At 59.0% G+C, this 18,149-nt stretch overlaps 2 protein-coding genes across 11 annotated transcripts in view; one reads left to right on the forward strand and one right to left on the reverse strand.

Annotated features, from left to right (window-relative positions):
* Nucleotides 1-245: 245 nt before the first annotated feature.
* Nucleotides 246-11,781, forward strand: STK25 (serine/threonine kinase 25). Of its 3 annotated transcripts, none has more exons than XM_013051897.2 (12): nucleotides 246-396; nucleotides 809-931; nucleotides 5,939-6,169; nucleotides 6,972-7,028; nucleotides 7,570-7,678; nucleotides 8,226-8,383; nucleotides 8,470-8,655; nucleotides 8,954-9,099; nucleotides 9,279-9,393; nucleotides 9,553-9,624; nucleotides 11,092-11,228; nucleotides 11,373-11,781. In XM_013051897.2, the coding sequence occupies exons 2-12, from the start codon at nucleotides 902-904 to the stop codon at nucleotides 11,410-11,412; spliced, it is 1,281 nt and encodes a 426-aa protein (XP_012907351.1). In that variant the 5' UTR covers nucleotides 246-396; nucleotides 809-901; the 3' UTR covers nucleotides 11,413-11,781. The 3 variants fall into 3 exon arrangements, with proteins under 3 accessions (XP_012907351.1, XP_044922802.1, XP_012907350.1); XM_013051896.2 differs by having other exon boundaries at nucleotides 277-458; XM_045066867.1 differs by lacking the exon at nucleotides 8,470-8,655 and having other exon boundaries at nucleotides 275-458.
* Nucleotides 11,782-11,913: 132 nt separating this feature from the next.
* FARP2 (FERM, ARH/RhoGEF and pleckstrin domain protein 2) overlaps nucleotides 11,914-18,149 on the reverse strand; it is a 112,038-nt gene continuing 105,802 nt past the window's right edge. For 3 of the 8 annotated variants that reach the window (XM_045066860.1, XM_045066865.1, XM_045066859.1), the window contains 7 exons: nucleotides 15,822-15,842; nucleotides 15,542-15,624; nucleotides 14,548-14,666; nucleotides 13,914-14,074; nucleotides 12,921-13,028; nucleotides 12,588-12,739; nucleotides 11,914-12,410 (listed from right to left, as the gene is read on the reverse strand). In XM_045066860.1, the coding sequence (XP_044922795.1) occupies nucleotides 12,302-12,410; nucleotides 12,588-12,739; nucleotides 12,921-13,028; nucleotides 13,914-14,074; nucleotides 14,548-14,666; nucleotides 15,542-15,624; nucleotides 15,822-15,842 (753 nt within the window). In that variant the 3' untranslated portion in view covers nucleotides 11,914-12,301. Of the gene's footprint in view, nucleotides 12,411-12,587; nucleotides 12,740-12,895; nucleotides 13,029-13,913; nucleotides 14,091-14,547; nucleotides 14,667-15,541; nucleotides 15,625-15,821; nucleotides 15,843-18,149 lie in introns of those variants that run through there. The other 5 variants (XM_045066863.1, XM_045066864.1, XM_045066862.1 and 2 more) reach the window with 5 other exon arrangements.

The raw sequence follows: 18,149 nt of genomic DNA on the forward strand, positions 1-18,149 counted from the left end.
GGGGAGGGAGGAGGGGTGGGGGCACGCACCACGCTGGGCGGCCCCAACCCTAGGCTGCTCTGCCCCCACCTGGCCCCGCCTCCAGGCGCACCCCTCCCCATGGCCTGCTGGGAGACGTGGTCTAGAGGAGCTCAGGAAGCCCGACTCCGAGTCCCAGAGAGCCCCGCGACACCGCCCTGCCCCGAGGTTTGGCGGGAGTTGTAGTCCAGCGCCGGCAGACACCCGAGTCCGGAGCGAGCGGTGGGACTCGGTGTCCCAGAGAACCCCGCACTAAGTCACGTCATTGCGCACCGCTCTTGCTGTCGACGCCGCTGGGCTTTCTCCGGCCGTCGCCGCTACTGCCGCTTCTTCGCGGGCTAGAGGGCCCGGGTGTCCCCGGGCGAGAGGAGGCTGCGGGTGGGAGCCTTCGCGGGCACTGAGGAGCGGGCCGGGGGAGGCCGGGATGGAGCCCCCCGGAGGTGGGCGCGCTGCCGGGTGGGCCCGCGCCTGGGGCGGTTGAGGAGGGCGCCGGGCGGTGGGAGATGGTCAGGCAGTAGGGACCGTGGGCGGGTGGACGGTGCTGAGGGACCCTGGGCGGGGCTGGGGTGGGGGCCGGGCGCGGGGAGGGGCGGGGTTCAGGTGGGGTAGTGCGCTGGGGGCGGGGCTCAGCCGTAGCGGGCGTCAGGGGGCCCGGGCACGCGGCCCTGGGTGGGGCGGAGCGGGCCGGGTGGGTGAGGCCCTCAAGGGGCGACATGGGTGGGGGGCGCCTTCGCCCGGGGAAGCCCCGTGCGTCCCAGTGGAACGTGGAGCGCGCCTGCTCTCCTTCCAGTTGACTGAAGCGAGGAAGCCGGGTTCCAGTGTCTCCAGGCGGGACCTCGGGGCGTCCTGGGGCCGCCACGGATGGTCTGAGAGCATCGCAAACATGGCTCACCTCAGGGGATTTGCCAACCAGGTAAGAATTGGGTTTCTGGGGAGCAAGGGTCCCGCCTGAACTCCCAGAGACCGGAGCACTGGCCAGCATTTGTGTCACTAAGGGGTGTCTCTCCTGAAACTCGTCCTGGGGTTTCCAAAGCGCAGGGCCCACAAAGGAGCGGGGCCAAAGGGCAGACGTTGATCGGGACCCGGGTGATGCACATCCCCGGGCCGGGGAGCCGTCCGGGGGGCACAGACTTGTGGAAGCAGCTCCCGTGGAGGACCGTGGAGTGCCTACAGAGCCTTATCCCAGGCGCAGGTCTGGGCCGCTGGGGCGGGACTCGTTGGGAACCTGGATCTTCCTATTGGGAGGGTCTTGGAAGGTCGGGGTCCACACTAGACCATGTGACTGGACCAAGGTGGCCACATTTGGCTGGGGCAGAGGCTGGGGGGACTCCTGGTGAACAGGCAGGCAAGAGGAGCTGGGATGGCCGAGAGTCTCCCTTGAGGGAGATGAGAGTGCTGCTGGGAAGAACCTCGGTCACCTGGGGTGGAAGTCTTGCAGGGGAAGGTGCCTGCTGTGTTCCTGATTGATCATTCCTGCCCTTCCCCACCCCGAGCCTCCTGGAGGTGTCTGGCCTTACATGTTAACCTGCTGACCCCAGGGGCCTTCCTTGGTATGTCCTGAGTGTGCCTGGAGCGAGCACCCGCTGCTGGTGCTGGGAGGGCAGGGTTGGGGCAGCCAGCATGGCGGCTGGTCGTCTGTGCCCCTTCCTGTTACTTCAAAACAAGCGTAAGCTGAGGCTGACGTGAAGTCGAGGAAAACGCTCTGGCAGCCGGATTTTCTTCCGTGCTTGGCTCTGTTCTTGAAGAGTTGTCTTGGGCAAGGTTTAGGCAGACTGCTGGGGTTGGGATGGTCAGCACCCTTCGCTTCCCTCTGAGTGCTGAATGCAGGAGTGGGGGTGGGGGGGGGGACTGGGATGAGGGAGGAGCAGGAGGCCTATGGACCAGACTTGGGGGGAAGAAGAGGCAGAGAGGGGCTCAGCTCCAGACCCAAGGTTGAGCAGGGCATCCTGGACCAGCACGTGGGGACCGGGCCTTGCTGACCCATGCTCAGCAAAGCTAGTAGGTTCTTCGTTCGTTTTGACACTGGTGTCTGGTAAACCACATGCCTGTGACACTGGAGGAAAGTTGGCCTCCAGCTTGTTTTTGAGAGCGTAGGACAGTTGGTACCTGGGACTCAGCCTACTCCTGGTTCTGGTGAGTGACAGGAGCTGTGGGGAAGGCACCTGGGGAGGAAGTGGGGCATGTGCTGAGTGACTTCGTCAAGCCTCACCTTGTAACTCCCACCACTATTGTTCCCACCTCCACATGATGCCACGCTACCACGTGTCATGGTGTCATGGGCTCCGGGATTTATTTCCATACTTCAGATGCAAAGGTGCTGACTAGAAAAAAGAATTGAGTTGGGGGAAAAAAAAAAAAAACACCTCACTTATGAGACACTTAAGTATCCAGGACACATTAATAGGGCGTTAGAGCCCGTCACTCCTTGTGCTAAGCCTTTTATGTGTTTTATCTTCTGTAATTCCTCCAGCACCCTTATCACACAGGAGCTCTTGTTACCCTAGATTTAAAAACTTGATGCTTAGAAATGTTCGTTGGCTAAAAAGTCATAGATTGAGGCTTCAAATCCAAGTCTGTGTGGGGCTGAAGCTCTCAGTTGTCCCGTAATCGAATGGCGGGATCTGTCTTCAAGGCTTCATTTCTTCTGGAAGTGGAACAGAAATATCCTTTACCATTCTTATTTTCATCCTTGGAGTACAGGAAGAAAAAAAATGCTGTGGGAGTAGTTCCTGTGGGTCCCAGGATAAGAAATCGGAGCTGTGAGCCACACCTGTCCCTGTGGGCCAATGGTGCTTGGTGTCAGGGCTGGGCAGCCAGGTCACACCTGCTGCGGGAGTGCAGGCGGGAGGAGCTGGGGAAGGGACCCCAGGGGAAGGAAGCCTTCTGTCATTTCAGAGGGCAGTAGGCTCGGCCTCTGTCAGTGACGGGAAGCCTGGTTTTCTCTGGAGGCAGTGGTCATTGTGGCTGTGTTGGTCCTGCTTCCCCATAGGCTGTGCTCCTGCCGCAGTCATCTCCCCTCCGCCTCGCTAGTTCCTGCTCTGCCCGCGGGGCCAGAATGGCTGCAGGTGCACCTGCACCATGGCTGCCCTACCTGTCAGGTGCTTTCTGGGAATGGCTTTGCTCCCTTCATTTTGTGGGGTGACATGAACAGCCGACTTGCTGCCAGGTGGTGGCCCCAGACCTAGAAAAAGGCCTAGAAAAGCAGCCCAGATCCAGGAGCTGCCTGCCTTTCCTTCCTGCTGGAGCTGCAAACACAGGAACCCTGTGGTATGCTTGTTGTGTGAGGGTCCTAGGCAGGGGCATTCCTGTCATGCCGTCTGCTGAGCTGACTGGCCTACAGTGGTGGGGACTCCAGGGGGGTGAGAATTGGGGGTCGGGGCCTGGACCTCTGACTGCAGGTTTCCTGTGTTCTCCCAGGTGAGTGGAGGTATGAGTGCCTCATCGGGGGGTTTCCCTGGTTGGGTTGCTGTGGTGGGTAAGACAGACTCACCTTCAGACCTGCGTGGGGACTGATGTGGTGTTCTCAGCAGGGGTGTGGGGAGCAGGGGACTCTGAGGAGCTGGGGGTGCTCTGGGGCTTGTTGGTGCTGCTGGGTGTCAGCCCTGCCTCCCCCAGCTCTTCTCTGAGGCCGCCTTAAGGAGAGGGGCTTTCTCTCCAGCAAGAGGACACTGTCACGGACGGCATCAGGTGGACTGGAGTTATTGGGCATTGCTCTTGGGGTGTCCTGTAGGGCTGTGGCAGCCTGTCTGGCTCCGGCATGGTGGACTGCACTCCGGGGGCGGGAGTGGGGCACTGAATAGGTGCCGATGGCTGAACAAACTGAAGGAGCCTTTGGGAAGGTGGGAAGGAGCCGTGTGGGCCTCAGGGACTATGTCCTGGACCACACTTCCCTGAGAAGCCTGGGACTGAGCATGGGATGGTGAGCTCCTCCCACCAGAGGCAGAGATGGCTCTGCCTTGGCAGGAAGGTGTGTTCGTGCTGACTGCCAGCTGGCGGCCCGTGGTCCTGGAGCTGATGGCTACCCCCTGCTAGGCCTCTCTCTTGAGTTGGGTGAGTTCTGATCTTGTGATCTCACTCCATGCACACCAAGACGACCACTGAGCAGTTGTGACTTGCAGCCGCAGGCCTGGTGTGTTCTGGTTTCCTTCAGAGCATGTGCAGCAGGAGTGGAACTGCCCCACAGCTGGGCACGAGGGACCTGAGTGGTGCTCCGCTCTCTGTGTCCCTCTGAAGCCTGCAGCTGTGGCTCTCAGGACTGGCCAGAGCTTGGCTACATACATCCGCTGCACCTTGTCTGCCGTGTGCACGGACTTGGGACTGGGCTGCCGGTCCCGGTGAGGACCTGATGACAGCCATGTCCGTAACTGGTTGGGCCTGGCTGAGCCCTCAGTGCTGATGAGGCACGCTGAGCTGGGATTTGTTTTCCTTTTATGCCTCAGCTTTCTAGATTGGCACCGAGACACCCCCGTGTTGATAGGTGCTTGGGGATGTGGGGTCAGAGGCGACTCTCTGTAAGTCTGAGTCCCTGGGCCTGGGGAAGCCCTTTCTGCCCCTGTCTGGACAAGACACTAGGCCCTACCCTCACCTCTGCCCCAGGCCCCAAACCCCTGCTTGGGTCCCAGGGCTCCCAGCCCCATCTCGTCTCTCTGGTACTATGCCTACTGACTCTGACTCTGAAAACATAGTGGCTTGGTGTTCTCGGGAGCCTAGGGAGCCATGTGGGCAGGGGCTGGGGCCCCCCTGGGGTGTTGCCGTCCTGCATGGAACCCCCACGTTGGCGCCCCTCTGTTGGCTGTGTCCTGTTGCTCAGACAGGCTGGGCGCCCTCGGTCCCAGCCACTTAGCACACCTCAGGTCTTGTTGGAATTTCAGCCCTGGGACTGTGCAGTCTCCTGGGATGCTTGTACATCTGGGATTCAGCATCCAGTAGAGTACTGGTCTTCAGCTCTGTGCTGGTGTCAGCATGTAGCTGTCCTGAGGACTGATCGGGGGCGAGAAAGGGAGCCCTTCCTGGGGGTGTGGCTTGCAGGTGTGCAGGGAAAACCCGGATAATGTGTGCTGGGTTTTCTGTTTTAATTCATAGACTTTGTTGTTTGAGTCTTCTGGGCTCACAGAAGAGTGAGCGAGCGCCACCCATTCCTCCCCCTTCCCCTGAGGACCTCCGCCTGCTACTAACATCTCAAGGCTTGCTTTATTTTATGTTATTTTTTTAAAAGGTTGTATTTATTTATTTGACAGAGAGCACAAGTAAGGGGAGTGTGAGAGGGAGAAGCAGGCAGGGAGCCTGACTCGGGGCTCCATCCCAGGACCCTGGGATCACGACCTGAGCCGAAGGCAGACCAACTGAGCCACCCAGGCACCCCTCAAGGCTTGCTTTAGTGTGGCATGTTTGTTATAAGGGAAGAGGCTGCACGGGTCTGTTCTTACTAACTAGGCTTGTGGTTCATGAGAGACTCTCTTGCTGTTGTCCCCACTGTTGCCTGCTGTTGCATGGGATGGCCTCGCTGTCCCTGCAGTTGCACGGGACAGCCTTATTGTCCCCGCTGTCATACGGGATGGCCTTGCTGCCGTCCCCACTGTCGCACGGGATGGCCTCACTGTCCCTGCTGTCATACGGGATGGCCTCGCAGTCCCCATGTCCCTTTACATGTGTTGTGTTTCACTTGGTCCTCCCCATGTGTGGGCCCTTTACGGTCCTCCTACCTCTCCACGCCCTGAGCCCTTGCCCAGGCCTGAGCTGCTGTGCTCTCAGAGGATCTTGTCCTTTGTGTGAAGGGTACATTTAGTTTTTCTGAACAAAAAGAGATAAAAGAAGAAAGGAGAAGAGAATGTGGGTGATTTCCCTGGCTCCTTGTTTTGGGGATGGTCATCTCGGCCCGTTGCCACCCCTTTGACCGGCTGCCTGCCACGTGTCCCTGCAGCACTCGCGCGTGGACCCTGAGGAGCTCTTCACCAAGCTGGACCGTATTGGCAAGGGCTCCTTTGGGGAGGTGTACAAGGGCATTGACAACCGCACCAAGGAGGTGGTGGCCATCAAAATCATCGACCTGGAGGAGGCCGAGGATGAGATTGAGGACATTCAGCAGGAGATCACCGTGCTCAGCCAGTGTGACAGCCCGTACATCACCCGCTACTTCGGCTCCTACCTGAAGGTGCCTGGTGGGCGGGCTTGCTCTGTGCGGGGCCTGCTTAGGTGGAGGCCAGGGACAGCCAACCCTGGCCCAGCCTGCGTCTGGAGGGCTGGAGTGATAATGCCCAGTGTTCCGTGTGGTTGGAGCTGGGGGGCCCCTGGAAGCCCCTATACCTGCTCAGAAGGCCTTGGTTGGGTCTTCCCTGCCGCTGGGGGACAGTGGGGTGGAGAGGCCTGGTCTGAAAGGTAAGGGACTACAGCAATTGAACATAGACCCAACTTCACAGTGGAGTGGGTCACCCAAAAAGCTGCCCCAAGGGCCAGGTGGGCATGTGGGATGTGAGTGGGGTCTGGTTAGCTGTGAAAGGGGCCATGGTGACCCACCCCCTGGCTGGGCATCTCCAGGGCTTGGGGTAGCCCCATGGGACAGTGTCTGGAAAGCTCTGCCAGGGGCACTCTAGGCCCCCTGCAGCCAGATCCCAGAGGAGTGCCAGTTTCTGGGGGTCCTGCCCAGGGGGAAGGGGGATGCTTGGGGTGCAGATACGGGAGGGCCGAGTGCTAACTTGGACCTGCCATCTTCCCGGTCTGGTTTTTGATGGGGTGTTGGCATAGTGGACTTGGCCACTGGTCCATCTGCAAAGTGGTTGCATTGGGGGTTTGATGGGAGGGGAGGTGAATGGGGCTGGTGGGGCCCTTTTGTGGTGGGTCCCTGAGGGGCTGGAGGCCCAAGTCACTGCTGCTGGGGAGTGTGTGCCCTGGGGGCCTGGCCCCGCTGTCCCGCTTTGTTCTCTGCCCCATGCTGACAGGTGTTTCTCTGATCCCAGAGCACGAAGCTGTGGATCATCATGGAGTATCTGGGTGGCGGTTCTGCGTTGGACCTGGTGAGGTGTAGGCCGCAACGGTGGGCAGCAGCGGGCAGCTTGCCGTGGGCAGGAGCAGACAGAAGAAGGTTGCTGTGGGGCTGTCCTGGCAGCACTGCCAGACCACTGGGGACCCCCGGCCGCCTCTCCCTTGCTGTCCTGGTGTATTACGTGTTGGTTAGGAGCCATTTAAGGCCAAACACAGACTGCTATTGGCGGTCCCTTTCTGCTGAGGGGGTCCTGCGCCTGTCGGGCGCAGGCGAGTGGGGGACCCCACGCAGACAGGCCCAGCAGTGTGGCCGGGACCGCCTTTGCAAGAAAGAAGAAAGCAGAGTACGCGCTCTCAAGAGTCTCCCCTGCTCCCACCTGGCTTAGTGCGTGGGGCTTCTTCTCATCCAGGAGTTGTTCAGGGAACAGGAGGTCCCTGTTATCCACAGGGTAGCCCCTCCCGGGGTAGAGAGGGGGTCGAGTTAGGGCCCTGGCAGTGGGTCTGGAGGGGCATGGAAGGAAGGACTGGTCTGTATTTGGGGGTGCCTGAGGCCCTGCCACACCTTCTCTGCAGCTCAAACCTGGCCCCCTGGAGGAGACCTACATTGCCACCATCCTGCGGGAGATCCTAAAGGGCCTGGACTACTTGCACTCGGAGCGCAAGATCCACCGGGACATCAAAGGTCCCTGTGCCCCCCGTCCCCCGACCCTCGAAGTGCCAGGGTGGAAGGTGGCAGGTCGCTGTGAGGGGGGGCATCTGGGGCTGCTGGGGGCCTGGGACCCTGCAGCTCGATGCTTCTGGCGTTGGAAACTGAGCGGTTCTGTCGAATAGACAGTAGTCGCCTGTCCCTGTACAGGGCCAACGCTAACTTTGCAACCTTGTGAGGAAGGACAGTCCTTGCCCGTGGTCCCGCATCGAGTGTCTGCCCCACCTTGGGAGCCAGTCCTGCTAAGCCAGGGAGTCTGTGGGGAGAGTGAGGCCAAGGGTCAGAGTTCCCTCTGCCTGTCGTGCCGTGGCTCTGCTCCCGGGGTTTGTCATGAGACACTGGGGCCCCTGTGTCTGCAGCTGCCCACCTGGGTCTCTGGCCTGCTGGCTGGAGAGGAAAGCTCAGGTCCCTGAAACGGATGAGCTGGTGTCCCCAGGTGGCGGTGTGCTTCCTTGGGCAGCTGTGTGCAGGGTGGGGCCCGGCACAGGGCCGAGGGTGACACCCGCTGTCCTGTGTTGAGCAGCTGCCAACGTGCTGCTCTCAGAGCAGGGTGACGTGAAGCTGGCGGACTTTGGGGTGGCAGGGCAGCTCACGGACACGCAGATCAAGAGGAACACATTTGTGGGCACCCCTTTCTGGATGGCACCCGAGGTCATCAAGCAGTCGGCCTACGACTTCAAGGTGGGCGTGGTGGCAGGGAGGAGGGTGGCTGTGGCACAGCCTGGGGAATCTCCAGCAGCCATGGTCCTGTGTGGGTCTCTGTCCAGGCTGACATCTGGTCGCTGGGGATCACAGCCATTGAGCTGGCCAAGGGCGAGCCTCCGAACTCCGACCTCCACCCCATGCGTGTCCTGTTCCTGATCCCCAAGAACAGCCCGCCCACCCTGGAGGGCCACCATAGCAAGCCTTTCAAGGAGTTTGTGGAGGCCTGCCTCAACAAAGACCCCCGATTCGTAAGCCCTGGCTCTTGGGGTGGGCTGGGAGGGGACTGAGCTGCTCTGAAACCCAGCCCCTTCCCTGGGCCAGGTCCCCCCCACCAAGCCCTTCCTGATCCGGGTGGGACCTGCCGGGAGCTAGCTCTAGAGAAGCTTGTGGAGTGGGTACACCAGGGGGTGGAAGGCGTGTCCCCCCCCACTCCCCCGCCAGTTGCCTCTTCCCACCCGGTGCCCTGGGAAGCAGGGAACCCTGGGGCCCAAAGGCAGAGCTCCAATGTCCCTGACACCCGGTGACCTGCGTCCTTCTGCCCTGCAGCGGCCCACTGCCAAGGAGCTCCTGAAGCACAAGTTCCTCGCGCGCTACACTAAGAAGACCTCCTTCCTCACCGAGCTCATCGACCGCTACAAGCGCTGGAAGTCAGAGGGGCACGGCGAGGAGTCCAGCTCCGAGGACTCGGACATGTAGGGGCCCTTGTGGACGGGGCACAGCCTCATGGTCACGGGCCCCTGAAGCCCAGGCGGGCCTACGTAGCATTTAGGGCCATGAGGTTGCCTCCAAAATAAATGGGAGGCTTGAGAAGGTGTGGGACTTGGGATTCTCAGCCCCGAGGACCCTCACAGCCCTTCGTCTTCTGCTCCAGTGATGCAGATGCTGAGGACGGAGAGCAGGGTCCCATCTGGACGTTCCCCCCCACCATCCGGCCAAGCCCGCACAGCAAACTGCACAAGGGGACTGCCCTGCATGGCCCCCAAAAGGTCTGACCTGGCCAGGGTGGGTGGGGGAGCTGCTTCGGGGGTGGCAGATACCCTGGGGTGGGTGCTTCCCCAGGCTTTGCCTTGTAAGGAGCACGGAAATATGGGGGAGGGAGCACTCTTCTCTGCCCTGCTCACCCTGACCTGGCCTTGACCTTGCAGTCAGCGGAGCCTGTCAAGAGGCAGCCAAGGTCCCAGTGCCTATCCACGCTGGTCCGGCCTGTCTTTGGAGAGGTGAGGGCCAGACACTTTCTGCACGGTGTTAACATGAGGTGTATGATGAGGGGTGCTGACCGCTGCCACTGTGGTTTCCTCAGGGCCCCTCAGAGCCCACTGGGGTTGGACCAGGATCTGGGGGCCAGGCTTTCTAAGCAAAGGAGAAGTGGCTGGGACAAAGGACCTTTATATGATCTTTCTGCATGCTCAGCCTGCTGGGGCCCTTGAACAAAATTAGTGTTCTGTAACCTTTTATTCTGAATTGTAAACAGAGGGACTGGTCACCTGTTTAGAGAGCCTGGGAGGCTGCAGTTCTCGGTGATGGGTGTCCAGCCCAGGTCAGGGAGGCCTCAAGGGTGACTCCCCAGTGGTCCTGTCACTCTACGTGTCACCTGCTGATGGGTAGTAATACCCCAGTAATACGATGGAGCCAGTACCCCCACACCCTGGTCGTGGGCCTGGTTCCCACCCTAAGTGACAGCAGCACTCGGAGCCCAGGGAGAGAGGACTTGATGCTGAGAGGTTTTCTGAGGAAAGTGGCAGAGTGGGAGGTATAGATAGGAGAGTACCCACCCAGGGAGGAGGTTGGAGAGGAGCTGGCGGCAAGAAGGGCCTGTCACAGGGCCTAGGCACCAGGGGCTTGTGGAGCTCAGCTAGACCATGTCCCCACAGGGGCAGCGAGGCCAGAGGTGGCGATTGTCACAGGGGCCACAAGCACCCTGGGCTGCTCTAAATGGATGGAGTGGGCCTTGAGGGACTTGGGGGTGGGGTGGGGTGTGGGCTGTGGGAGCTCCTGCCCAGTGTGTGCTGGTGTGTCCTTGGGGAAGATGGGGGATCAGCGTGGCTGCATCTGGCTCGCCAAGTGCACCCCCTGTGGCTCCTGATTCTGTGGACTGGGACTACGGTCGAAGCTGGCAGAGGGGTTTTCTGGGAGAAACACAGGCCTTTCCTCTTTTGTTTCTGTGAGGGGTGTGGCAGGAGGACGGGGCTGGCCTGTTTTTGCCTGCTACCTGCCAGGTCTGAAGGAGGGCAGGCATCCTCCATCTGAGGGTCGGGATGTCGTGGTCTGGCCATGTGGGGCACTTGGGGTTTCTGGGCTGTTTTCTCAAGTCCGCTGGACTTGAGCCATGGGCTTCTGTGACCCTCGGTTGGGAGGAAGCCATGTGGTTCACTAGGCCCACAGCTGCCTAAGAGGCTGCTGGAGACCCTTCTTGACAACCAAGACCTGATATTGCCTGGGGTGTGGGGGCGGGGCAGCACCTGCCTTTCCTGAATGCCCCAGGCCCTGGCTACAGGCTCAGGGCTGCTGGGACCCAGCCCATCCTAGCTTTGTGGGGAAGGACCACTCTGGTCTCTGGTGCAGGTGCCAGGCTGCAGGGAGGGGCTGGGAAGCCTCTGGCGTAGGCCTTCTGGGAGCGCCTGCCCACTGAGGGCCCTGTGTTCCCGCGGGAGCTCATAGTGAGGTGCCTGGGGGTCTGTTTGCAGCTCAAGGAGAAGCACAAGCAGAGCGGCGGGGGCGTGGGGGCGCTGGAGGAGCTGGAGAACGCCTTCAGCCTGGCTGAGGAGTCCTGCCCCGGTATCTCGGACAAGCTGATGGCTCACCTGGTGGAGCGGGTGCAGAGGTGAGGCCCAGAGCGCTTGCTGTGGCTGTCACACCAGAGACCAGGCTGTATGCATCTCTCCCCCTAGGCCCGCCCATGCAGCCGCCCACTGCCCTGCTGGCCGTGCATCCGGCCTGCGCTCCAGGCCAGGATTCTTCTCCGCAGGTTTTCGCACAACAGAAACCATCTGACGTCCACCCGCTGAAGGGCACTGCTGCTTGAGGAGCATGGGGAGGAAGGTCTGACTTGGAACCCCTGTGCTGCTGTGACCACCATCATCCCTCCCCCCACCCTGGACTGAGGAGTGGGGACTGTTGGCCCGTCTGCCTCCTCCCCTGCCCGGAGGCCCCAGTGGCCAAGCTGGTTGGTCATAGATGGGCTTTGTGGTGTTGATCAGGTACCGTGTCTCCAAAGTACTCAAGTCAGCCAGAACTGGGGTGTTGTTGTTGTTTTTTTTTTTTTTCTAAAAGAAAATGAAATTCCTTGCTTCCCTAAATGTTCTGAGGTTAAGGTGTTAGTTTTCATAGAACATTGAGAGGCCCCTGCCACTTTCAATAAAGACCCGGATTGGAGAGATGCTGGCCATGGTTGGGGCCTGTTCCTGGCTTCTGTGTCCTAGTCCTAGTACGTGGTGACCACGGGGACAGGCCCTTTATCCAGCAGCGCATGCACGTTACACGACGACAAACAGCGCATCCATGTACTTGAGTTTGTTAGGAAACACTGGGAACTGATGAACTGGAGGCCTTTCGGGGACTTGGCTTCCACTTCCCCAGAGGTCTGTGAGGCAGGCGCCAGAGTGGCTTCTACCGGGCATGTATGCGGCATGAGTCACAGGGTCCTGCTCTGGGCCAGTCCTCAATAGGCGCTGCCCAGCGAGGGGGAAGGGTGGGGTAGTGCTGGGCTCGGTCTCCACCTTGAGCTGGGCCTGCGGTTTCACATGTATGTGTGATCCTCTGGGTGTCCTTCCCCGCCCCTCCCAGAGGTCACTGTGAGGCTTCCTACCCCATCCTACACTGGGGATGCTGTTACATGGGGTATGTGCTGAACCAGCTCTGCTTCCTCGGCTCTGTCCTTGTTGGGCAGGATGGCCTTCACGCCTCTTCCTCAGGTCGCCTGGCCCTCCCAGGTGAGCTGCCGGCTCTCTCGATCACCTCCATCCACCTGGAGATGAGGTCGGACCAGAAGCTCCCAAGATGTTCACTTGGGAGTTAAGGGATGCTCTGGTCATACCCATGGTCTTGAGCTCAAGGTTCCTCCCAAGGATAGCCCCAAACATGGAGTGAATGGGACAAAGCCAGGACTAGCGAAAACCCTAGAAGCCATGCTCAGCAGCCGCCTCAAGGAATCCTGGGGGATGCCCACAGACCCCAGAATTACCTTCCAAACGTGTACTTGCTCTCTGCTCGGAAGAAGTAGACATGGGATTTGAACTGGAGCTTGAAGACGTGCTCCTTATGGACACCATCAGCCTCCTTGGGGACGCTCACACTGTAGCCCAGCAGCGGGAGACTGGCCAGTGGGTAGTCGTCCTGCAAGGGGGCGTGTGGCTCTGCAGCAGCTGACCCCACCCCCTGCCCTGCCCTGATGGCTAACTACCTCTACACGGGGGGGCCTGGGGATCCCTGAGGGTCAAGGAACTGAGAGAATGTGCGGCAAGCGGGGGTCACTGTCCACCGGGGGCACGAGCACAGTCCTGTTGAACACCCTTACCTGATGAGTTTTGTAGAAGAACAAACAGAAATTGGTAAAGACCACCCAGAGCTTCTGCCAGCCATTACTGTTCTTGAATTTTCTTAGCAGATACCCCGAAAGCTGATTCTGCAGGAAAATAAAAAGCTGCTGGCTCCGGTCCGTGTCCTAGGACTCTGCCCCGAGTAGCACCTGCTCCCCAGAAGGCACGTCCACCCCTCTAGCCTTTCTCACTGAAGGCCCAGACTTTGCTTCTCTGGGTGCGGTCGCACCTTCCACATGCTCTGGGTCTGCTGGCCTGTTTAACCCTCTGACGGCAGGAGGTTTACAAATCTGGAGAATGAATTCCAGGCACTAAGTAGAAGGTCACTACATTTTTCTTCCCTATTTACAGTAACTCTGGCCACGACCATCACAGACCATTACACACATGGAGTCAAGGAGACGCGGCTCTGATGAGGCACCCCAGCTCCTGGCCCTGAGTGTGGCGTCCACATGGGCAGGGCAGGAGTGCACTGCCTCTCCGCCCAGTGTTGTGAGGAGGCTGGAATCCTGAGCCAGGGATAGTCACCCTTTGGCCAGTGACCTCTCTCCTTAGATCCCTCCCTGTGGGGCAAGACACAGGGCCTGTGTCAGGGCTGATGCTGGGAATGGTGGAAGGGGCGGTGGGGGTGAGTCCCTGGGGCCTTTGGCACCTGGTGCTGCTGCTCCTGACCCAGGTGTGAAGGGAATTCAGAAACCACTCTGAGTGGGAGGCAGACTGAGAGCTGAAGGGCTGGAGTCCAGAGCAGCCACTCAGAGGCAATGGAGGGGAGGCAGCAGCCCTGATGGGATGGTCAGCTTGCAGCCCCGTGGCCTCCCAGGCTGCTCTGCTGGAGGGGACTTTGTAACTGGCTTCTGGACCAAGGGGACAGAGCAGGAGACCGTGCCAGCATGGGAGTCCCCCCCCCCACACACACACACAAGCCCTCCCCATCGGCTGGCATGAGCAGGGGGAGCCCAGAGCAGCCATACCTCGACCGCCGCGCTGTGGTCGGCTCTGGACACGCTGGTGTTTCGGTACCAGCACACGCGCACCGTGGTGTTGGCCCGGGGCTGCCCCTGGCCTTCCAGGGAGCCACGGGAGCTGCGTGCATCCTCGGACTCCTGCTCTGGAGAGACCTCCTCCATGCATCCTGGGGGAGGAGGCCGCTGTCAGAGGAGATAGGAGCAGGGAGCGAGTAGGGCCAGGGGTGCCCTTGGACAGGGGTTCTGCAGGGGGGCTGGGGCCTTGGGAACCGGGGAGCCCTAGGGCCCAGGTCAGCAGCAGGCAGCAAGACCATATGATGCTTCTGCTAGAAGGGCTCACGGTCCTTCCCCACCCCAGGAGGACCCAGAACCTTACTTGTGGAGAGAGCATGTGGGCTAGCAGGAGGTCTGTGACCAAGAAAACAGGGCACCTGGGTGGCTCAGTCAGAGGGTCCGACTGGCTCAGGTCATGATCTCAGGGTCCTGAGATTGAGCCCATGTTCAGCTCTGCTCAGCAGGGAGTCTGCTGCTCCCTATACCCTTCCCCTCCTCCCCATTCGTGTGCTCCAAAAAAAATTTTTTTTTGTCGAGAAGCTTAAATGCAAAAGGGGGTTCTTCAGATGATTTGGCCAGAACTCACTGGAGGGAGGCATGCACACCACGCTGCCCGGCAGCACTAGGGACTGACCACTCCTGCTCTTGGCTGCATCGATGGCAGTGTTCAGGTCACATATCCACTTCTCCTTTTCCAGGCGAGTGCTGGGGAAAGCGGTGAGGCTCAGAGCTGGCTCATCAGGGCCACCAGGGACTCCTAGCTGTGTCCCATTCTCAGCAAGACATAAGGTTGGACTGCGCGTTCGTGTGAGCCCCGGGGGTTGTTGGGAGTGCCGCTAGGGGCCAACCCTGCATCCCCTTGGGAGCTGTTGGGGGCCGAAGAGGAGGGAAGGCAACCACTTGGCACCAGAACAGGGGCTTCTGTAAGGAGGGTGGATTCCCGAAACGACTTTCGAGTCTGGTGCTGAGATCCAGGGTTGGTTGCTGGTTCCTGTCTAGCTGCGCGGGCTGCCTGGGGTGCGAGTGTCCTGTGCCCGCTGCCGTCAGCGTGGACATCAGTCAGGACACTGCAGGGTGGGAGCCGAGAGCCAGCTGCCCACCCAGGAGGAAAGCCTCTGCTCAGGGAGTTGCTGGGGACCCTGTCTCCCACAGGGGAAATACTGAGCCACTTGCTCACTGTTGGGCTCAGGCCTCCTCCCCACCTGAGAGGAGATTTGGGAAAAGCAGCTGCTACTGCTGACAGCCCTGCTCTCGGGATGCAGATGAGATGGGCCTGGTCTTGAGGGAGCCTCCGTGCACATGCTTAGAGGAGGCAGCCCATCCGTGTGGGCTGCCATGGGTGGGGGGCCATGCACGGAGGCTCGGTGGGGGGCAGCTCAACAGCACCGTGGCCACTCTCTGTGGACATTTTCAGTGGTCATAAACTCCCCACCCAAGGAGAAGCTGCTCCCCTGGTCCCATAACAAGTGGGGCTCGAGGGGGCACACACCCTATGACTGACACTCTCAACTCTGGGAGAACCCCAGATCATGACTGGGAAGCCCTGGGGCCCAGTGGAGGCAGACGAGGAAAGCTCATACCTGGCTGCCACCACGACTGTTTTCTGAGCTGCACAAATGGTGAAGCAGTGGGGAACAGGCCGTTCGTGCTCCCCTTCCTCTACCTGTGGTAGAAGAGGCAAAGTTCTGGAGCGTGCGCAGGGCGGGTGGGACCCCTACTTGCAGCCCAATGCGGGCGCGTGGAAGCCCTGTGTCAGTCTACGTCGACTACGAGGGGCTACAGGAGCACGGGGGGCCCCGCGCCATGGCACCTGCCCCCCAGGTGGGTGAGCTGTGGGCCATAGGGCACCCAACTACTCACCGGTGGGTCCAGCACTATTAGCTGAAAGTCAAGCACAGGAAAAAATATTGAGCATTTTCATTATTAAAAGGGGAGTTGGACAATTCACTTTATAAACTTGGTACCCAAACCTAAGTTTCAAAGAGAAACTTCCACGATCGATCTCAGTTGTAAGTGACTGAAATAACTCCCTAATAAAATAACCACCTGACCCAGCCCAAAGCACAGACAGGAAGTTGTCCTGGGACTGAGTAAGGTTCTCCAAAAGCAAGGCTGTTTCAGCGCTGTCCTTGGGTCCACGGGCAAGGGGTGGACATCTTGACATGCTGCACATGCCTTTGCTAAGATCCTACATGTGATTTCTGGTAACAGCTCTTCGATAGAAACAGGAGGAAGCTGTAAACGCAACAGAGGTCCTCTCTCCAAAGCCAAGAGCTATCACCCTTACGTCTGCATTCAGGTTGAGGGCTGGCTGTCTGGGCCCCAGGACTGGCCAGTCACAGACAGTCCCAGGATGGACAGTGAGCCTGTGCGGGGCCCAGGAAATGCCCATCGCTAGGCCTCACGGAACACAAGCTCTGAAAAGGGAAGGGGCGGTGGCCAGTAGAAAAGGTTGACGTTCGTCCTCCCTAACCCTAGTTAGCGTGTAGATTCAATGCAAATATGTGCTGGTTTTTGAAGGAATTTGTCCAAATGATTCCTAAGTTTATTTTGAAGAATTAAATACTTGAGAGCAACAAAGCACTTTTTAAAAAGGAGGATATATAAGGGACACACTTATTCACCTACATAGCAACTATTCCCCAGAACACGTGGATTCGAAGAATGTGCTGATGCTGGCACAGAGAGATGGAACAGAAGGCCCAGGAGGAACCCCAGGTGAGAAGGAGGCAATTGTCTCCATGAGGACAGCAGCTGCACCAATGGGAAGAAAGCCATGTGGCCCAGTCCAGCCTCACCCAAGGGGACATGCAGAGACCATTTATGCAGTGAGAACAATGAAACTAAATGTGTCAGAAAAAAAAAAAAAAGTGCCAGTGTGATCTTGGTGTGGGGAAGGACTTTGCAGTCTGCACCCCAAACAGAAACCCTGAAGGAGCAGATGGACAGACAGGATGACAGAGATGCCCGACTTCTCTTCGTCAACAGGTATTGTTGGGGCCTCTATGCCAGATGCCGTCCCAGGAGTAAGACAAACAGTGTCTGTCCAGTGGAGTTTCAATTCTACAAGAGAAAACCAAACTGCAGGAAAAATAAAAGGGAATTACAAATTGGAGGAAGGATCTGGGACTCCTGAGAGCAGGCCAGTGTCTAAAAACATGCTACAAAAAGAGACCAGAGTGACAGACACACCTGGATGCCACACCCCAGGGGTGGCCCCAGACTCCAGGGGATACATAGGGACTCCGTCAGCCTCACTGACTGTCCAAGGACCAGTGGCACCCCCCGAGTGGCCCAGGTGAGGGGTGAGCACCCCATTGTCCCCCACAGGCTGTGGGAAGAGAGGTTTAGATGCACTGAAGGCTGGAAGGCTGGGTGGTACAGTTGCCTAAGTGATGTACGGTCCAATTCAGGGCCTCAAAAGCCGGTGCATCCACTGCTCAAAAAGCACATTGTAGGCACAGATAGGGAGGTGTCAAAAGATAGCCAGTGGTGCTCTTTCTAATTCTGAAAATGAAATGGAGGCAAAATGTCCAGTGCAGGGTGACAGGAAAGCTGGCCTCCCACTTGCCTGTCTACCATTCTTCTCTGTGAACTCAGTCCCGAGCTTTGGTTACAAGCTCAGGAGACCCCAGGGATGAACCACTACAGCTGCCAGGAAGGTCGCGCTCCCTCCAAAGACTGGAGGGTGTGTTGCAAGCTGCCCACAGTGTGGATTACTGGGTGGCCTGGTCATGAGTGATTCTTACTGTGTACTGTCCGTTCTCTCCTATGATGAGAGTCCATTTTTAAAAGTAAACTTTAGAACTGATGGGAAGTGCTTCCGGTGATTGCAAATGTCATTCAAACAGGCCCTTTCTTGCTGAGGGCCAAGAGAGCTGAACCAAACGTTACAGACATCTGACTCAGGTGCCCAGTGGAAAGAGGGACAGTGCCAAGGACCATGGAGGGCCGAGAACGGAAGGCACCCTTGAAGAAGTGGGTGGAAACTGAGATAGACTGGCCAAGTATAACAGAGCAGAGTGGGGTCCTGACCCTCACCTGTAGACATGTGGGCCAGGGGTTCCCTGTCGTGACATGGTCTGCACCAACAGTACATCTATCTGGCAAAAACCTGAACTTGGCCTCCTGTCTTTACTATTCCCAAGGATGGGTTCCAGGCTGAGTGCAGGTCTACACTCAAGGGCA

Source organism: Mustela putorius, unplaced genomic scaffold (assembly GCF_011764305.1).
Source record: "Mustela putorius furo isolate JIRA1106 unplaced genomic scaffold, ASM1176430v1.1 tig00003869_pilon_pilon_pilon, whole genome shotgun sequence".
Lineage (NCBI taxonomy): Eukaryota > Metazoa > Chordata > Mammalia > Carnivora > Mustelidae > Mustela > Mustela putorius.